The sequence below is a fragment of the Apus apus genome, chromosome 4 (genome assembly GCF_020740795.1).
Source record: "Apus apus isolate bApuApu2 chromosome 4, bApuApu2.pri.cur, whole genome shotgun sequence".
Lineage (NCBI taxonomy): Eukaryota > Metazoa > Chordata > Aves > Apodiformes > Apodidae > Apus > Apus apus.
Window position 1 is genome coordinate 50,351,940 of NC_067285.1, and position 21,076 is coordinate 50,373,015.

General features: G+C 37.7%; 1 protein-coding gene across 7 annotated transcripts; it reads left to right on the plus strand.

The window, feature by feature from the left end:
- Window positions 1-122: 122 nt before the first annotated feature.
- On the plus strand, window positions 123-20,738 carry C4H4orf33 (chromosome 4 C4orf33 homolog). Of its 7 annotated transcripts, none has more exons than XM_051618738.1 (7): window positions 123-132; window positions 3,626-3,815; window positions 5,508-5,568; window positions 5,762-5,813; window positions 5,930-6,129; window positions 7,673-7,756; window positions 17,254-17,340. In XM_051618738.1, the coding sequence occupies exons 2-7, from the start codon at window positions 3,629-3,631 to the stop codon at window positions 17,306-17,308; spliced, it is 639 nt and encodes a 212-aa protein (XP_051474698.1). In that variant the 5' UTR covers window positions 123-132; window positions 3,626-3,628; the 3' UTR covers window positions 17,309-17,340. The 7 variants fall into 7 exon arrangements, with proteins under 7 accessions (XP_051474698.1, XP_051474695.1, XP_051474696.1 ...); XM_051618735.1 differs by lacking the exon at window positions 123-132 and adding an exon at window positions 283-470 and having other exon boundaries at window positions 17,254-17,339; XM_051618736.1 differs by lacking the exon at window positions 123-132 and adding an exon at window positions 477-904.
- The last annotated feature ends 338 nt before the right edge of the window (window positions 20,739-21,076 follow it).

The window sequence follows — 21,076 nt, forward strand, 5'->3', positions numbered from 1 at the left end:
GGTCACGTGGCGGCGGAGGGGGGCGGGGGGAGCTGTGCGCACGCGCCCGGCGGCGCGGTGGCGGTGTGAGGCGGGATGGGGGGGATGGAGGGGCAGGGGGCTGTGAGGCGGGATGGGGGGGATGGGCAGGGGGTGAGGCGGGATGGGGGGGCAGGGGGGTGTGAGGCGGGATGGGGGGGGCAGGGGGGTGTGAGGCGGGATGGGGCGGGATGGGGGGGCAGGGGGGTGTGAGGCGGGATGGGGCGGGATGGGGGGGCAGGGGGGTGTGAGGCGGGCCGGGCGGGCCGGTCCTGGCAGCGTCGCGGCGGGTGTCCGGCGGTGCGAGGAACACCTTGTTAAGCTTCTGTGAGAAACTGGCGTGTTAGAGATAGGCTTAGGCGTTCAGCTTCTCCTCAGGAAGTGTCGCCGTCGCCGCTGATTGTGGCTGCAGGGTCAGCGAAACCCGGCACAGTTTCGAGCCCTCGGGGATGGTGCGTGTATCTAGTAGTGAGTTCTAAACTGCAGTACAAGCTGCTGTCTCTTAAGCGGAGTCCAGCTTTTCTCCTGTCCTCTTAGAGCGTTAAGAAAAGCAATCAGGTTACTTCCTGCTGGTTTGTGTTTCCTACCTGCGCCGGTAGGGTTGGGGATGATGGGGATGATAGAAGTAAATCCCCTGGATAAGGAGAGACGTGGGGTGCTGCTGGCGGCAGGAAGCAGCCGCGTCGTCCTCCTTGCTGACGAGCTGTGGAGCTGGAGTGGCCGAGGGGCTCAGACCTCAGCCGGGTGCTGTCAGCTCTGCAGCTTCAGGCCATGCCGTGTGAGAGCTCTTCAGTGTCTGAGAAAGTAGTTGCTGTAAAGCTGTTCAACTTAGCGTTTGTGTCGCTTTACAGTCTATCAACAATTGGCTGAGGTGCGGTGTAAACAGGTAACAAAGGGTCTCCTCTTGGTGTTGGGAATTTTACAGCGTTGCTTGTGTTGCTGGTTTTATTACAGTTGAAAAGCTGCTAGTAGCCATCTTACCTAGGTCAATGGAATCTAATAAAACTTGGACCAACAACTATTCATTTGCAAAATCTTAGATCTGCTTAGCTACTGGCACCTTAGCACTAGATAGACCTCTAATGGAAGCTACTGAATGTTTTGTAATTTTCCTTATTACTTTATTTTTCTTTTTAAAATTGCATATTCTTCTATGCAAAAGTAATACTGCAATGGGCTAAATCTTAAGTATGTTCATTTCAGTACACTGTAAGCTGTCCTTGCAGGAGTTAATTTTTTTTTTTTTTTTTTTTAAAAAAAACAGGTTATCTGTCACTCATATAGGTACAAATAGGAATGTGTGATGTGTCTTGTGTTTCATCTTCATTTTAGACACTACAGTTACAGTAGTGTTTGAAGTAGTTTAGTAGGTTCTATTATTTTACTGCTTAATTTTAAACTTGGTATGTTGTGACTTTTCCTGAGACAACCTTTCAAATTTTGTGCACAGAAGCTTCACATCCATTATTTCAGTCAGGAATCTAAATAGCTAGTCACATAATTCTCCCTGGCTTTTAAGATCTTCCCAGGTTACTTTCATTAGAAGGCTATGTTATTTTAAAACACTATTTATATCTGACAGTGTTTTCAAATAGGTATTTCAGATAGTTGCCTTGACCATGATTGCAAAGAGTTAAATATATTAGCAGAAATTGAAAGTAGAATAGTAGAAGGAAATGCTGACTTTAAAGTGCATAATATTAATAGTGTAGGATAAAATGGGTTCATAACACTTCTGTTTCTTAGATGCACCTATCTACTCAAACTTTACTAATTTGAGCAAGTGATCCTGCGTGTGGATTTCTGTCCTGTTTCCTTTCATCAAGAGTGCACTTAAGATGTGCCCTCCATTTACTCCTGTTCATTTCAAAAACACTAGGAAGAAACTCTGGATACTTCGTGCTTGTGCTGCTCGGTGTTTGCACCTTAGAAAATTGAAAATATAACACTTGCCTAAGTTTCCAGTGGATTAATGTTTTCTAGATCAGTTTAAGGCCCATTGAATATGTTTCAGAAAACATTTGTGTTGTGAAGGGGACTTGTTATTTAACATATCGCACTTCTTTTTGGTGGTGTACATTATTGCAGAAGAGTTGTCACTGTACTTCCTCTTCTGACTGGTTCTCTCTTTTTGTTTTAAACTGCGAATGATGTAGTCTTGTCTGTTTTATTTACTAACAAACCTGGGCTATGAGTCAGTTTCTGCTGGCTTAAGGATGTTGGATGTCTTCCCTCCCCATGCTTTGTACACTGACTGTTTTCTTTCAGCTTGTGTCATTTTGTTTCCAGAAACTTGCCATTTGAGTTGGAGTGAACATTAATGATGGCAGAAGCTTTCATAGTTTCTAGGGCTGTCCCAGGTCTCATGCACAAAGCACATGTGATGCTTGTCTCACATATCATGCAGTTAAAATGCTAACATAAGAATTTCATTAGTTTTCAGTTTTATTTAAATAGTAGATATTGAAATAATAAATATATCAAAAGAGTCCAATATTTGACTTCAGTTTTTTGCTGGACTTCTTAGATGAAGGTGTCTAATTACTAAATCTATTGCTTCAGATTTTCTCTAATCTGTCATACTTTGGTCACATCATCATGGCATTAGATTGTGAGTATATCTACTTACCTTACTAACACCCTTCTATCTATTTTACTAACTTGGAACTCAAAGAGAGGAGGTCTGGTGCTTTTCAGCATGAAAATCACTGAATAGAAACTGGCTAGTGTTGGATGTAGCAGAAAGTGTGAGACACAGTTAATGCGTGGTTATAAGAGCAAGGCTATCAAAAATGGCAAAGTGTGATGCATGTGTTTACATTCTGTCTCATGTACTACACCTGCAGAATGTGGTAAGCTATGCTTACCAGTTTATGAGTCCCAAGAAAATGGATATCTGGGTAGAGATGAAGTAACACAATTCAGTGTTCCCCACTGAAGGAAATGTGGTTACAGCTTGCCTACTCAGCTAGCACCTCTCTGGTCACAGGGCTTAATGGCGCATGCTTAGTTCTCAGTGAGGCTATGATGTACTATGATGTTCCCTTCTTGTATGGCTAGGAGATGTGTAAGGCAACAAAACAAGGATCACTTTTGACAAGATGTGCTTGCAGTTTTCCTTGAAATTGTGTTTGGCTGGATTTCAATGACCACAAGGGAAGTTTTAGCTGATTATTTAATCTTCTTGCATCTCAGATTCATTGAAGTTTTTTCTCAATCTATTTTTCTCATCTTACCAAATAATCTATGGAGACTTCATCTATGGAGACTTTGTTTTGTTTATCTGTTCTCTTGATAAATATTTCTGGTGGTTTTGGAAGGTGTTTTTTTAGGTACATAGTTGAAATGCCTTAAGCTTGGTAGGACTTCAGAGTGGTTTGTAATCATGCAGGCATAAAAAACTAGGAAAAGCATTCATGTAACTGTTTATTTAGTTGCTTTTATAAAGTTCCTAAACTATCTCAGCTCTTCTGGGGTCTAAAAACCTGGTTTGCTGATTGATGTTGTATGAAAGTGTGCTTTTTTTTCCTGACCAAGCAAACAGTGTAGTTGGTGCTGAAATAGAATCTGACATCTTTGACAGGAGCTTGCTTTCTCATTTATGTAGTACATGAAGATGGAATTTGCAATTAAACACACATGGGATGGTTTACCTGTGAGCCATGAGCCAGTTACAATTGAGCTGAAGTCAGACAATGCGGGACTGATAATGGAAGTTAATGCTCCCTTCTTTAATGATCCTCCAGCACCCCTTGGAGAGCCAGGGAAACCTTTTAGTAGACTGTGGGACTATGAGGGTAAGTGTAACTGTTCTGCTGAAAATTTGTCTGACTTCATGTTCTCTGGAGTTAATATGCCTTGTCTTTATTTAAGAGTTGATAATGGTTGTTTTTTTTCAAACTGATCTAATGATTCTGAATGTATGATGTCTAATTCAATTTGGTTTCTTTGGTCACAGTACTACTTTTAAAGGTCAGATCTGAAATGTAATGTAAATAAAAAATTCCTTTCTATGAGGGAAAATACTGGGAAAAAATACTGGGATTTTCCCCAGTAGCAGTGGCTGCAAGGTGAGTGGTTGTTCTACCATACAGTACAATGACTGGGAGAAGAAGCAAGTATGTCACTCGGTGGCCACAAAGAAGTGGAGTACTGGATTGATTTCAAGAATGATGAGGTTGACTCTTCCTAATTCTGTCAATAGTATAGGCACTCAAGTGTAGCTTCTGGGTTACTGATATAACTTGTGGAATAATAGAGGCTTGGTGTCTTGAACATCAAAATAATTTTGTGGCATATATATATATATATATATAAATGCATTTGCAGTAGATAAATAAAAGTGAGATCCTAAAGATAGATTCTACTTCTGCTTTAAGGAGTACAGAGCAATAGCTGAAATTTGTGTATTTTAATCACTTTTCCAAAGTATATTTGAGGAATAAGATGCTATGAAACAATGAGGAACTTGTAAAATATGATTCAAAAGTGTACCTAAATGGGATGGGGAATATTCTTATAGTAATGCTGTTTTCTTTTTCCATTTCTATCAATACTTTCACCTGTTGCTTTGAATAAAATGTTTCCAGTAGTTCTCTGCTTCCTCATTATTGAGATATTCTGATTAAAGCTCTACTAGAACAGTACTAGCACCTCTTTGATATTATTAATAGGCTTATGTAAAAATAAATGAAGTTATCTATCTCATTATAATTCTAATTAAAGCTCTCTAATAATGTGATTCCTGTGCGAAACACCATTATAGTTCTGCTCTGTGTTCCTGGAAGGTCATTCAGCAGTCATACCTGGCTTTCAGGTGCACCTAGAATGGTAATCTCCTGTCCAAAGTATCAGCCATGGAAAGGGAAAAGCCACTGAAGAGCTAAACACTTTCCTACTGTTTCTGAGATTTACCAGTATTCATAATGGGGTGTGTGGACTCTGTTGTGAGTATATGCTCCTCTCTTCACTTTTTATTTCTTTTTCTGGTCTTTGGTGCTCTGTTTCTGCAGACTGCCAGCAAACACAAGACTTCTGCACTTGTTTGCTCTCACTGGAGTGCATGCTGAGAGTACAATGGACTAGGATTCTTGTCTTGGTCAGCTTTGCTCACAGCACGCATGCTAGATGGAGTAGCTGTGTGCTGCTGCTTTTCTGCTTCCATGGACAGCTACTAACATTAGTAGACTTGCCATTTTTCTGCTGCATCGAGTGTTTCCAAAACAGGAGATGGTAAAGTAAATAAATTTAGAATGGTGCTTTATAAAGCTCTTTATGGTGATAGGCATGAAAGATAAGTGCTCTTGAAGTTATAATCTCAGCACAGCATTTCAGATAGTTAGCAAGCTGTCAGTAGCATGTACATAGCTAGATAAACCCAGGCATGGCACAGGCCAGGTGTTGTGAAAACGTAATTGTTTTAGTAGGATATGAATATGTCAGGATATTACAAATCAGTAAAAAATATTGACAGCCTGATTTATTTTCAGTTGTAGAGGCATTTTTCCTGAGTGACAGAACTGAACAGTATTTAGAAGTTGAACTTTGTCCGTAAGTACAACACTCTGAAAAAGTCACTACTGTTAATTTGCATTTCCAGTTCTGATGCTTGTAAGATATATGTATGAGGAAGACTGGCTACATGAATTGTACCAATATGTGGAATGTACATATTTGTGGCGGAACAGTAAGCTAATAACTTGGCACAATTTTTAAGAAATTTGTGCTCTTATTTTTTTGACAGCCATGGAGAACACTTGTTGCTGCTGCTTTCTGGCAAAAGAAAAGTATGGAAAGTAAGTGGTCAAGTACATTCATAAAGTACAAAAAACCTAATTGTTTTTAGGTACGTATTGCTGGATTGGAACATTGTGTGATCTTTTTGTTGGGTTTTTTTCCCCTTCTTTAACAGGAAGAGCTTCCTTTAGAGTTTGAGGTGACCAGAACGAACACCAAATGGGAGGGTAAAGCTCGTCTTCCTTGGAATTATTTTCCACCATGCACTAACAAGTTCAATGCATTTGCAATTCATGGCTCAGGAGAACAGAGAAAATATGAGGCACTTTATCCTGTGCCTCGACATGAACTACAGGAAGGACAGAAACCAGATTTGTAAGCATAAAACTAGCACTTCTGTTATATAGTTGCACTATTTTTGGAATACTGAAAGAGAGCCAATCTTGTTTTCAGATTGCCACTAGTAGTTTAATTACACTGTTTATCCCCAGATCCATTGGCACTGTACTTTGTGTAAAGCACTGTGGCAGATAGCTGTAATTAGTGCTTGATTTCTATGTTATCCCCTAGGTGCATAGAAAATGATTCATTCAACACCATTGGCATCTGTTTTATCACCTTCCTCAGCTAAATCATGGAAAGGTTGTGCTACTATTTTCCTTGCCTCCAGCACCTCCTGAAATGCCATTTAGTATTAATTTCATCAAATAGATTTCCAGTAAATCTCTTTTGTGTCTTCCCTACTGTTCTAAACAACCTCAACTCTACAGATGGTTCCATATTGTGGAAAAATTTGAAAAGGGAGACTAAATGGAAAAGTCTAATAAAAGGATACTCAGTATAAATAGAAGAAATATAATATCTTGATTTTTAAATTGTGCTTTGGGCCTGTGACTGTGAGGCTGCTGTGATTTGATAAAAACTGCTTCTTCTGGGCATTTTGTGTAAATGTACTAGCTCTAGAGGCTGCTCTATAGTTCTTATGCAAACTTGTTAATCAGCATACAATGACAGCCAAGTAAGGTGAATTTTAGATAAGTTACCCTTTATTGCCTTTATTTAAGAAAAGTAAAAGTAATATTTTTCAGGAAGGGATTCCTTCAATTTTTTTTTTTTGAAGTAGCCCTTCCAAAAAACCCCTTGATTTTTTCAGACATTGGTAGCAGATGCAATTAAGAGAAGTTGCTCCTTGCTGCTTTCATTGCTCATAGTTTGTCTTTATTCTTACAAATAACTTCCAAATAAGATAATTCAATTTGCCTTTTAAAAGTGATTAGTGTAGTGTCAGATGTTCTGTCTACTGTTTGGCAGTTGTTTAATGTAAGTATTAATAAGCTATAGACTTTAGTGTCTTCTTTCTATTGTTTCTATATAGTAGCTGAAAGGAGAAATTGTTAGCAAGAACTGATTAATAATGTTTGAAAGAAAATGAGACTTCTAGTCTTTCAGAAAAAAATGCGTAGTAGTTTCATTAGCCCATCCATTCTTCCTCGTTCCTGTAAGGAAGGGATATCCCTGTGAGATGATTTTTCGGTTGGTCAAGAGTTTTAAATTTTTACTTTGTTGGAGTGTGGATAAGTCTTAAAGGAGGAAATTGCTGTCCTCTTGCTCTGGCTGCAGTTCCAGGCAACAGAAATTGAGGGAGTTTAAAAGGTGAGCTCTCTCATAACTTCATTTTATGCTCTGCAATACTATGTGTTCATAGCTGAGGATTTTCCCTGTGTTTTCTAGTACGAGATTTTCAGAAACACAGTAATGCTTTTTATTTATAAACTCAAGTTTTGGAAGGAGAACAAATGGAATGCTCGTTACATTATTTTCCAAGAAAACGTGAAAATAAACATCAATTAAACCTATTTAGGGTACTGCCTTTTTTAAAGATTTACACCTTTTTTGTTGATTTCTTCTCTCTTTGCAGTCATCGTCTGGAATTTTTCAAAGATTTGAACCTGAAAAGATTAATGGGAGAAGACTGGAAGCAGCCTGAATCAGATTTATGGAAGTATGTTACTAATTAAATGGATTGAGGCATAAGTTTTTATAGCATTAAAGTTGGATGAAGCTATATGGAATCAACTTCATTCTGAGCAGAGTTTGAAAATATCAGATTAGTAATGCTTTTCTTGACACCAAAATAATTGATTAATATTAAAATAAACTTTAAAGCATCTAGGGCAGTTTATTCTGAATATATGAAGTGTGTGACAGCTTGTGTTTCAGTTCATCTAGGTAAGGACTTTTTAATCTGTGCAAGACATGAATCTGCTTCTACCAGCAAAGGGAAAACAATGTGCTAAAATTACAGCTGTGTTTTCATGAGAGCTCTAAGCCTGATAAGGCAATATCTAGTGTGGAATCTTTCAGTTTCCTGTAGTTGCTGCAGTTCTGCTGTATTTTTGCTGCTGCTTGTTTGTTTCTTGGCTGTTGAATGAGATTCTTATGTGCCTAAGTCTTTTAATGGCAATCAGGAGAAAAAATGGCCTCCTTCGGGAACAGAAAAGTATGTGGCTATCATGGCATTTTGTGGCCCAGTACTTGGATTGCAAAATACTGTGGAGGTATAACACTACCCTCTCCTATCCCTTTTTATACCTGAAATTTTCCCTTGCACAGTGCTGAGGGGGAAACTCAATCTGTAGTACTTAATTAGCAGACCTCTGTACTTCAAATTCAGTGTGAATCTTGTAGTGATATTTAGCTACAGAGGATAGATTTACAAAAGATTTTATGTATTTTAGCAAGTTTCTGGGATAAATAATATTTAATAAAACCTTTTGATGTAGTTTTGTTTCTACAAAAGCTTGTTTGTTCCAAGACCTTGTCACATCACCTTAAGGATTCAGATGTTTCAGAATTTTGTTTGCATGCCACCTAATGTTGGAAATAATCTAATTGTATATGCCTGCATTTCCTACATATGGACATGAATATTTTTAACAGTACTGAATACTGTTAGATGGTAACATCTAACATGTAAGCTGTCACACGATATACAAATTAGATGTTCCTTCTTTGTTTAGTATATTAAGTGCTGCTCGATTATGGTTACTGACTTGTTTCTCTATAAATTTACTTAGAAAGTGGGAACCTTACCCACTAATCAGATCCTACATCTGAAAAATTGGTGGCTTTAAAATCAAACTTCTTCGTTTTAGGTCAGAATGAGGATTCAGACCAAGACATAGTTTTCAGTCCTTTACTAGATAGAGGACTTCCTGCATACTGTTGAAATGTCATCATCACAGGGTAAAAGGTGGTCTTGTTCTCCTAGTTTTGTGTGGAGGACTCTTTTGAGAGTCTGAGAGAGTATGGCTCAGTCTTAATTGAGAGAGCATCTTTCAGAAGTCAAGTCCTGAGGATGTGGTGCCAGGTTTCACCCTTTGGTGTACCATTTTCTACTGAACAATTCAGAATCCTAATTCCTGGGAAGCATGAGTGTTCTTGTAGTTGAGCATAGCGCTGAAAGCAGGGCTGTTGTTGAAGCCAGTTGGGTTTGCTCAGGGTCTTTTCAAATCTTGAAGACCTCCGAAAATAGAGCTTCAAATGGTGTGGGTCACCTGTTTCAATACTTAACAGGTTCTGTTATAAAAACTTATTTAATTGCCATTTCCCTTGCTGCAACTTGTGTCCATTGCCCTTTGTCCTTTCCCAGTGCATCATTCTCCATGAAGAGTGATTTTTCCTCTATAACTACTGATTAGGTAGCTGAAGATAACTGTTTGCTCCCCAAGAATTTCTTCAAATGTTCCCATTCTCAGTTTGCCCTTTGTGACTCTCATTAGCAAGCACCTTCCATTCACAGAAAACTGACAGACAACGTAAAAGTCTAACTTGGGTTGTAACTCAGATGAAGCAGTGCTCCAAGACCTTTTGTGTTTATTTAGCTCATAAATGGTTCTTAAAAATCTTTTCTCTAGCTTTAGACATCAAAATGTCTGTGAAATGCACAAGGCTGCATTCTCTAGGTCATATTAAAAAGATTCTCTGGTCTCTTCTAAACTTGTATGCAGTAATAACCATAGACTGATGGTCATGTTTTTTGTACTATCTTTAAGTTTAACTCTGCACGTGAATTCTGCCTGAGAAGAAGAGAAGATGGGGATATCCTGCCTTTGTGAACATCTCAGTGTGATGAATATCCAAGATAGAATGTTACCACAGAGTTTTTACTTGGCTTTAGTGTTCTTCTTTGAACTCTGTTTTATAGAACTTTACTTTTAAAGTTAAGGATATTAGTCTTTTTCAGATGCAGACATTGACATGTCAGTGCACTCATTCATCCAATTTTTTCTGCTCTCTTTTAATTAGGCACTACAGATTCCTTGCTATAAAGTGCCATCTGTTGAAAATTTTAAGTATTGTACATTCAGTTGTTTGGTATCTTTTCTTCAGTCCATGTATGGTTTTTCAAAGAATAACATTAGTCTGAAATATTGAATAATCCAATAAATGTTGGTTGAAAACATCTTCCAGATACTGCCATCTCAAAACTGCTTTTGAAATTCCAGTCAAAAGTGAAAAAAACCCCATTTCTCTGAAGCTTTAGATTTCATTTTAAATAGTTTGTCAAGAAAGGCATGCAAAGGTTAAAAATGAGTTTACTGTTTTTCTCATAGAGGTTGTTTTCACATGGTGATTGATGTTTTGTATGTGAAGGACAATAAATCAAATAAGTAATTTAAAGTAAAATAATTGTGGTACAAAATTGAATGGTACATGCTTCTGAAAATGGGACTGATCATGTAGACTTTATTCAAGGCAAATACTACTCCACTCTGCTGACAGTTGGTTCACTTGTGTGTTCCTAAGCTTTAGGAGTCTGTTTGATCTCTGAGTGCTGTCTGTCATCAGAAGGTTTCCATATGGGTTCGTGGAGTGCAGAGTTGGAACCTGTGCAGTGACTCGTTTCTAAAGGTTGAAAGTTAAATTAATCCTTTGGTAGAAACTTAGTGTAGGAGGGGATATCTACTTAAGGCATGTGTTAGATGGAAGCACAGCATCTTGGCACATAGTAGTGAATTCTTGGCAATACAATACTTGCCAGCATTGTTTAAAGCTCCGAGGACTTTGCAGGGATGCCTATCAATGTTCATTGGGATGCTAGTTAGCAACTTTCTTGCTCTGAGCTGCTCTTAACCTGGCCTTGTTTTACACTGTGGAGAACAGTTGTTGCTATTCTTTCCTGAATTGTCTCTCTCTTGCAATACATGAGGAAAAGACAAAACAAACTCTGTTCTGTGTGAGTTCTGTTTAAGTACATGTTCATTAATTGTTAAACCTAGTATAGAAGAAAGGTGATGCAGTGCAGTCTGGCTCAGTGTATGTGTGTATATATAGACATTCAGCATTGTACTGGTTTTGTATGTCAAACTTGAATCAAGAATAATACAGATAAATGCTCAAAATTGTCACACTGGATATTTTTTATGTAAGATTTCAATTTGATAAAATGCAGAGCTATGTGATAGAAAGCAAAGATCATTAAAGTGTTCCATCCAGAAATCATTTTGCTTTGAAATTGATTTAAACACTTCAACCCTGTGAGCACTTCTTATCTGTTGCTCTCTTTAAAAAATGTTAAGAAGTCTTGTAAATCTGTCTTGTAAATGTTTTTTGTGGATGTACTAATGTACCAGTTACATTATGTGACATACCAGGTATAAGATGCAGGAATTTTACTCCTTGGAAATGGGGGAATACCCACTGGGATGTGCAGGTATTTGATTTTGTTTGGTTTTTTTTGTTCTGCAAAGGCTTTAGATAACCTTAAGTGGAACATTTTCACATGTGACAATTTCAATGTGATGGCAATTTTTAATTATTTTACCATATTTAACCGAAATTCCTAAGGTGATGAGGCTGTTGGGTTATCACTATGTTTATGCCTTTCTGGCAGTGTTGTTATCCTTTTCCCCCACTACCACGACAATTTTTAAACCCATTAGCCAATTTCAGCTGAATCAGAGGATCAGACAGCCTCAAAAGATACTGGATTCTTGCAAAATGTGTGGACAAGAATAGCTGAAGGAAGTTCCTAACTATAGCACCCCAAATTGAGGAAAGTGAGAGATAATCTCTTAGCCCTTATCCTGTAGCTGTAGTGCCCAATTCTTGAAGCAGTTGGTGCACGCTTAACTTCAGCTGACATCCATATAACTTCCTACCTTGGGACTTTGATTAGGAAACTAGGAAATGTGTGGAGCTTAAGGGATATGACATGCTGTCACAGAGGTGAGCTTAGATTTCACAGACCTATGCTCTAGTGTTACCTCAGGGTAAGAAGCTTAGGAGACAGCATGTTTATATAAAATAGAAATGTGTGAGAAGCCATGTTTTGTTAGTCCTGCTGCTAACACATACCAGGCAGGGTAGATATCCAAGCATGTTTTCAGTGCTTTTTTTTTAAAAAAAACCAAAACAACAAACAACAACTCGAGAAATTATTCATCTGTTCCTGTGCTTTTTCAGGAGAAGATTCCACATGAAGGATAAAGGGTGGAGTTCCCCCAAGTTTAATGCCAGGGTTAGTTGAAACCACAAGGGTGTAGTATCAACTTGTCATTGCCTCTGCAAATACACTTCTGGTTTAATCAGTTTTCCAATTTAGTAGATTCTGTTGTGCAAGTGCTGATCCTAAAGAGAAACAGAATGTGAGCTTGAAAACACTGCTCTTACTTAGCGAGGTAATAGACATATTCCTATTGCTTTCATAGTGCTCCATACTAATAGGCATGTTTTTTTACTGTGGCCAGATAATTCAGCAGAAACTTTTAATAAATTCTAATATTCTGCTACAATCAACTCTCTGTCTAAAGGACAATAAATAGGATTATGTGTTTTAGTGAACAGCAGAATAGTATAAACTAAGTTTAATGAAGTGCTGAGCAGTATTGCTGTAATGTTTTTAAATATTTTTTTTTTCCAATCTTCATAGAATCATAAAATGGTTAAGGTTGGAAGGAGCCTTAAAGATCATCAGGTTCCAACTCCCCTGCTGTGAGCAGGGACACCTCCCACTAGATCAGGTCACACAAAGCCTCATCCAACCTGGCCTTGAACACATCCAGGGAGGGGTCTTCCACAACCACACTAGGAAAGCTATTCCAGCACCTTACTACTCTCACGGTGAAGATTTTCTTCCTGATGTCTAACCTAAATCTACCCTCTTTCAGTTTAAAACCGTTACCCCTTGTGCTATCACTGACTTCTCTGATGAAAAGTCCTTCCCCAGCTTTCCTTTAGCCCCTTCAGGTACTGGAAGGCTGCTATAACATCTCCCCAGAGGCTTCTCTTCTCCAGGCTGGACAGCCCCAACTCTCTCAGCCTCTCTTCATAGCAGAGGTGCTGCAGCCCTTGAATCATCTTCGTGACCCTTCTCTGGACCATCTCCAGGTCTGTATGTTTCCTGAGCTGAGGGCTCCAGAGCTGTAGGCAGTACTCCAGGTGGGGTCTGACCAGAGCAGAAGGGCAGAATCACCTCCCTGACTCTGCTGGCCACACTTCTTTTGATGCAGCCCAACATGTGATTGGCTCTCTGGGCTGTGAGCGCTCACTGGTGGCTCATGTCGAGCTTCTCATCAAGTACAATCCCTGAGTCCTTCTCAGGACTGCTCTCTAGCCATTCTCCCCCCAGCTTGTATTTGTGCCTGGGGTTGTGCTGACCCAGGTGCAGGACCTTGCACTTGGCCTTGTTGAACTTCCTGAGGTTGGCATTGGCCCACCTCTCCAGCCTGTCAAGATCCCTCTGAATGGCTTCCCTTCTCTCTAGGGTGTCAGCCACACCACACAGCTTGGTATCAGCAAACTTGCTGAGGATACACTCAATCCCACTGTCCATGTCTCCAACAAAGATGCTAAACAGCACTGATCTTCCTAGTAGATACTTGAGAAGTTGAGGCTGAATGCAGATTTGGATAGTTGCAGCCTCTTAATTACATGATTGGACTGAATAACCTGGAAAACAAAAATACTGAGCTTCATGGAAAACAGCTATACCTGTCCAGAGAACACAAATTCCAAGAATTCTGCCCTGTAAGTGCATTGCTAAGCTCCTTTTGAAGTTATATTTATTACTTGTGAACTTGAAGATGAAAACCAGAATTCTACATGACTTGGTCCTCCATAACATGTCGGTCTCTGTATTCAGATGGTGTTGGAAAACAGCTATGACTGCTCTCCTAAAGACCTTGGTTTTTATGCTTCTTGCCACTAGATGGAAGAAGAAGGTTATCAAAACTATGCCTTGGTGCTACTAGCCTAGTTATCCTTAACCAAATCAATTCCTTCTTACTAGATCCTTGATTTTGGAAAAAAGATGTTTCAGTCAAGCTGGTGATGGCTGATTTTGATATTTTTGAGATATATTTATGAAAAGAAACACTATACCATGCTGTTTAGTTACAGTCCAATGTTTCTTTTCCTACAGTAGTATTTCTATAAATAATTTTAACACAAAATTAACAGAAGATAAATTCTGTAAGGTGTGAGTCTGTAATATAAAATATAGTATTTTGATACATAAATAATTTTAATTGTCTTTGCTGGCTTTTTTTGTTTGTTTGTTTTTGTTTGTTTTTTAACAAATGTTTTGAATAGTCTTATTTCAAACTTTCCAAAAAGGCTCTATTTAATTATTTTTAAAAAATATAACCTGGTTTGTGAGAGGTGATGAATCACTTAAAGTGTGAGGCTTGAGTGGTGCAAACACTCTGGAGTCAAGCTTAGAGAAGAATGAAACAATGTGAAAACTGTAGCTTAAGAGGGACAGAAATTTGTTGTTCTTAGATACAAAAATGCAAAAAGGAATTTTTTTTTAAAGAAAACTTGAGTGATAATGAGTCCTACTGGAAGAAGTGATTTGTCTTAAATGCCAAGATGGAGCAATTTAAGCTGTCAGGTATGGTAGGTGATAAAATCTAACACTGCGTGTAGTGACACCACACAGTGGGGTGTTTTTATGCAAAAGCTCTGAACAGGAGTAAAATTTTGCTGATGTCTTTGCATACTTTTTACAAATTTTCTCTAATATGCCAGGTCAGATATTGGAGTTAGTGAACAGCAACTTCATTCTGGAATGTATGCATTTTGTTTGCCATGGCTGGCATAGGTACTTTATTACCTGTCCTAGTTAACTTGTTAGAAATGCAAGTCAGTTAATATTTGTAGTGCCCAGGACTATGATGATACAATAATGATGAATGTTAAGTACCATGTTGCTTGCTCTTCTTTTTGCCCAGGCTGAGGTGGTTTGTGCCTCTGAAAGGCAAAGCACAGAACGTTTGTTGTATTTTAAATTCTGACCATGTAAAATATTTTCAAACTACGAGCAGCACAGTGCATAATTTGCTGCACATAAAATATAAAACTATTCTTTCATACTTCTCAAGCCATCTCTGAAGTGGACTTCATTACATTTAATTATGATAAATTTATAATAATGCTATTGAAGTTTGATAGTTAACTGGCACTTATTTTATTGCTGGTATTTTGTTTTCCCTGAGTGCTTTGGTTTACTACAGTGTCTCTGAACAGTGCTTCAGCAAAAGTACTGGGAAGTGTTTTAAGGCTGATTATAGAACTCTTATTTACTCTGGTTGTATAAACAGCTATACACATGCTCATACAAATAATCCCAGTGAGATCAATGCAACAGTTTAAACATAAAGTGTATCACAATTATGCCTTTTCCCATCTATTTGTCTCTCTGTTGAAATTAGTATCAGTATTATCAGGAGAATTCAGTTCTAGAAGCTAGTTCTATCTGACTGTACTGCTTGGCACTGCTTGTTTTCTTTCCCCTGGTTTAAAACAAGAAAAGTCTTAGCTATGGAAGGGTTTTAAGTGGTGGTTCATGAGGCACTGTTTGTATCTTCACTAGCTATGAACGTAGCAAAAAATGTTCATGATTCGTTTTCAGAAACAGTGGTATTGACTGCCACTGAGTATGTGTGTAAATAACCCTCTGCCAGTTATGTAGTTCATTTGCAAATAAAATGTATTCTTATCCATGTGGTAAACCAGCACTAAGTAATTTGTGTTAAAATAGCACTGAAATAAAATCTAAATTACTGTGCCTTCACTGCTGCTTTAAAACCAACCTAGCCAGATTAGTTTAGTGTCTTTCTTGGAATATGCAACAGATTCTTGAATTTTAAAAAAAGGCATTTTCAGATGTCATATTTTTAAAATACAATACTCCTTTCTGTAGAACACATTTTTAGTCAGTTTAATCTTGTCTTTCATTTCATGGGCTCACTCTCTTGAACTCAGTCACTGCAGGCAATGAAGTTTATATATTGGTGCCAGTAGTAGCTGTCATAAAATTATTCATCTCTTCAAGTCTGGGCAATGTAATTGGTTCACTTCCTTCTTACTGCTGAGTTTGCTTTGATCAGCAAAACAAACCATTTGGAAACTGATACTTTCTCTGCTTTAAAGCTTATACAGGTCCTGGTATTTATATTTAATTGTGCCTGGCACTTTAAATGGTTCTTGTTTTAAAGTTGTGAATTACTTTTCTAGATGTTAATAGGGTGGTCTGTACCCTCTTATGCCAGATATCTACTTCAAACCCTTTTTTAATTTAAGCAAAATACTTAGCTGTTTCAGAGGAAAGTAGTTCATTATGTCAGAAGACAAAAATGTGGTCTTGTACCTCCTAAATTCTTATGACTTCTAGAATGAAACTTCAGAATTGGTGAGTGATCCATATTATTGTCAGGAGTGTTTTGTGATTTCTGTGAAACAGCTTTTCTGAAGCTATTCTGCCCATCTTCAAGAACTTTTGCATCTTGACAAGTGGATTTTCTGAAGACTGTCCATAGAGAAGGAATGCACCACTGGAAGGTAAAATTCCCAGGTTTTAACTTGTTCATTGTAGAGTGATCTTTCTACCTCCCTGTGATAGGTTATGTGATGGGCAATGCTCTTTCTTTTTTATGAGCATCTACTGGTAGGCTAGGGCTGTCTTCTGCACCTGCTTAGTTAGTTTTAATAGAAAAGTAAATTGACTGCTTTCCATCCCAGTTCATCTGTGGATTTGATGCTTGGGTGAGGCTCTCCAGGTTAATTAACAGGTTTAGTAGATGATATAGGGAAAAGTAATCACATTCTGCATGTGTTAGTACCTCAGTGCCAAATCTTTATTTTCGTCCTCCTGAGTCTACAGTGCCTGAAGTGCTTTAAGTCATGGTAGTATTGCTTATAAAATGTGCTTATAAAATGGAGACTACATCACAAGCATTGATGGTATTCACATGGTTTTGCATTCACTATAATGTGAGGTGCTGAATTCCCCTCTTTGGTTATTAATAGCTTTCCCCTCTGTGATTCTTAAACATATTTTGAAAGTCCTGTACAGTTTTCAACAATGTCTGGTTTGGGTTTTTTTTCTGCTGGAAACAATTTTTTTTTTTCTTCTGATAAGCAAGACCAGAATAACATTTTTAAGGCAGAACTTTGGAGAAAGATTTGTGCAACTTTGCTCATTTCTGTCTACAGATTGTGCATCAATATTTACAGCTCAAAACATTGCTTTAGCCATTACAACCGTTAAAAATTGGGTTTTAGTCCGAAGAACTGACTGCTCTGTTTAAACTTCATGAAGCATCGCCTGTGTTTTTTTTTCTCCACTCATGGTAAGATGATTTAATTAAAAAAAAAAAATAATGGTGCTAATTGGCAAATCTAATGATTCTTTGGAACTATTAAATATACTGCTCTTAAAATCAGGCCTTTATAGGTACAAGTTAGTGGCTGGTTTATGAGAACTACCAATTTTCTGTTTTTTTTCAACAGCTGTAATGTAACTAGTTATGGTCGTAAGGACTAGATTATTTCAAATACATATATTACACAAGATGAGGTTTTTGTTTTTCAGAAGGCTACATAATGGAAGCCATTGCTTTCACGTTTTTTGGCACTTACGGTCTTCTCTAACTTAGTTGTGTTGTTAATTGTGGATAGTTGTGTGTCTTTCAGCATCTAATTAGAGCATACTAATTACAAGCTGTTTTGTGAAGCCTGGTTTCCATTGGCTTTGTGTTCCATGTTCCCTGAGCCTTTCTATCTGCAATAGAAATCACTTAAGAATCTTAGGTCTTGTTAGAAGAGTGACGTTAAGGAGCTTGTAATTGCTGTCAGACTCTGAATGAGCTGAGTATTAGTCATCTGTTTCCCACAAATGAAGACAACAGGAATAAGTTGAGAATTTTTTAAGTCTTTCTTTTCTTGCACTCATATCATCAGCTTTCATGAAGGTCTATGAGCTTGCATTTGATATCTTAGGAAGATTTTTGAAACAGAAGTCTGAAGCTTTTCACATTTGTTGCAGCTCCATTAGCACTATTATTGCAGGCTTATTTTTATATCTGATGGTTAGAAGTTGGCAGAATCTGAACTGATGTGTGGATCTGAAAGGCTGGGTATTAAGAGACTTGGAAAATTGGAAGACCTGTATTTTAAAGAAATCCACTGTTGCCACCTGTTACCCACTCTGGCATATTAATATTTATTATTAGATATGTCAAGCTATAAGTTGCAGTGGGCACCATAGCACAGGATGTCCATTTGCAACCAAGCAGTCTGGAGCACAAGTAAATTTGTCAATTTGAAAACTGAAGCCAGAAAACTCACTGAAGTTTGTGCAGAGCATGGGAGGGGATCTGTGGTAGATGATGAGGCTGCAATTTAAAATGTCCATTCCATCTTTGTTAAAACAGCCCTCTTGTCCCCAGAAAACTGCTGGACTTGCTTTGCTATAATGATTGGCATATTCTTTGTATTTAAAGTATATAAGCATCTGTAGTCTGAATTATGTTTGGGCATAATTCTGAGATTTGCTGAGCAGCATCTGCAAGTTAGTGATTAGCAAAAAGTTTAATCTGGTATTCTAGGAATTGTTGATGCTTCCTTTCTGGCAGGATCAGAGCCCTTGACAGTTACAGAGCACAAACATGCAAATTATATACACCAGTCTTTATTATGAACCACCAATCCTTCATCACATAATTAGAACATATTGCTTACAAAGTTCCCCAGAGTGTTGTTTCTCATAGTTTTGTTTCCTGTGCTCCCTGTGCCTTTCTGGTCTCTGATGCCTGTTCTAAGCAGAAGATAGTTTGCTTCTGGAGCTATGCACATGCTATTGGGGCTCTTGGGTACTGTGCTTGATATGCTGAGTGCATGCATCATCTGAGTGACTAGCAACTGCTTATTAAAGAAATGCCACCAACTGAGAATTGCATCCCTGTTTACTTTATAGGGGCAGTAACCTGAACCTCTTTCTATCTGTTCACTGTCTTATTCACCACAAAAACTGAAAAAGTTTGTTATTGTTGAAGCATTCTGCTTCCCTTTCCCTGTTCTTTAGATGAGGTTGCTCCATGCTTTCAGAATTAATAGGAACAGGGCAGAGAAAAGTTCACATACCTGCCAAAAGATGGGGTCATTGCAAAACCTCCAGGGTTAAAATGGTTTTGCTAATGGTGTTGAAGGAATGGATATAATCTATAATTTGCTTCAGTTCTGAGTAAATAAAGTTATAGCTTAGTTTGTGTAACAGACATTGCACTAACTGTGAGGCTGTCAATTGCTGAAACTTCACGTGACTTCAATTCATATATAGAGGTCTTTACCAGTTATATACACTATGATGAGTAATTAATAAAATGAAAGCAGACATTTGGTCCTAAATTTGCTTCCCTGGTTAGTAATTAAATTCTAATGGCACAAAAAAGTTAACTGATGAAGTTTTGATTTGTCTGTACATAATTTAAATTCAAATACTCTTATAATTTGAACTGGTAAGTATTGCAATTGTTTACATGAGAAAAAAATACTACTGTCTTATATATGACTGCATATACCTGTGATTTTTGTTATTGATGGAAAATAAGATCAATTGCTGGCTGAAGAGGAGGTTAGATGTGAAGTTAAGTTCAGCATTTAATGAATGGCGACTTTGAGCTTGTTTTAACATTATAATTGAAATTTTGTTTTCAGGTGATTTTGTTTGACTGAATATGGAGGAATCCTCTCGGAGGAGACTACTTTGCAGTGAGTCGTATCATGCAGGGACAACAGAATACCATCTGAAATTAACTCCTTCTTGTTTTCTTTCTTGGTCTTATTATTTTTAATTTAGTTTTCTTAATAGTTAAAGGACTTCTTATTTGTGTCCTTATCAGTGAGATCAGAGAATCTGCAGGAAAAATAACTGCGGAATGGTCAAATTTTTGGAAAAACAATTCTCGTTGTTTTCACGCTTTCATAGCCTTAATTAGGAACTGCATTTCCCTTTAATTTACACAATAAAGCCAAACTGCATTCTTGAACTTGTACTGAGTTAAAGGCACTCTGATGAAGAAGTTTTTCTGCAGACAATGCTCCCCTCTTCTATAATTTCTATAATTTTCCACTACTTATGTGGGAAAAAGAGGTAACTATTTTCATGCAGAAAACAATGAATAAGGAAGTCTTAGAGACTTCTAGGTGTGTTCAGTGCTTAGAAACCATTGAGATCCATGTCAAAAGAGTTCTCGTCATGACAACAGACTGTAAATTTCACCAAATACTGAAAAAATCCTCCATTCAGAGGGGACAATAACTGGATTAATAATAAATTGGATACAGCTAATTGGATACAATGTCACTGACTTCGTATTACTCTGTTAGTACAACAGTTTCTTGCATGAGAACTGTGATCAGACTGTACTGTGCTGTAAATTCACAGGAGGAAATTGAGACCTTGTCCTTTCTCCTTCCTAGCTACAGGGATGAGAGTGGTTCCTGGTAATTTGCTCTTCTAGATTTCTGTCAGTAAGTAGAAAACTGATATTTATAGGTTTTCATCCAGTCAGGAAAATATCATGATGCTGAGTCATGAATGAACAGGTATGTGTATGGGTTTTAAAGATACTTTAGCATTGTAATTATGGTGGAAGAGAAACGAAAGTACAGGATTTCTTATTTGTTAAGCATTCTGCCCACACATTTACTTTTTCTCATTTAAAATAATTTATAGAATAAGAAAATTAGGACTAAAGTGTTTTTATTGGTCGATCACTTTTAAAACAGGTTTAGTTTGTCAATGTAGATGCCTAATAAGACTTTAGGATTTTTTTAAGGCTAGGACTTAGAAATATTTTTCAGAATTACTTGATATATAACAGCACTAAACAAAAAGGGACTCTTAAATCAAGAAATGCTTGCTTATGCATGATGCTCTGTTTTAAGTAGAAAAGGTGTTACTCAAGCTATTTTTAAGAGTAACTTTGCTTAAGAACAATATGGTGTAAAATCCAGGAATATGTAAAATATTTTG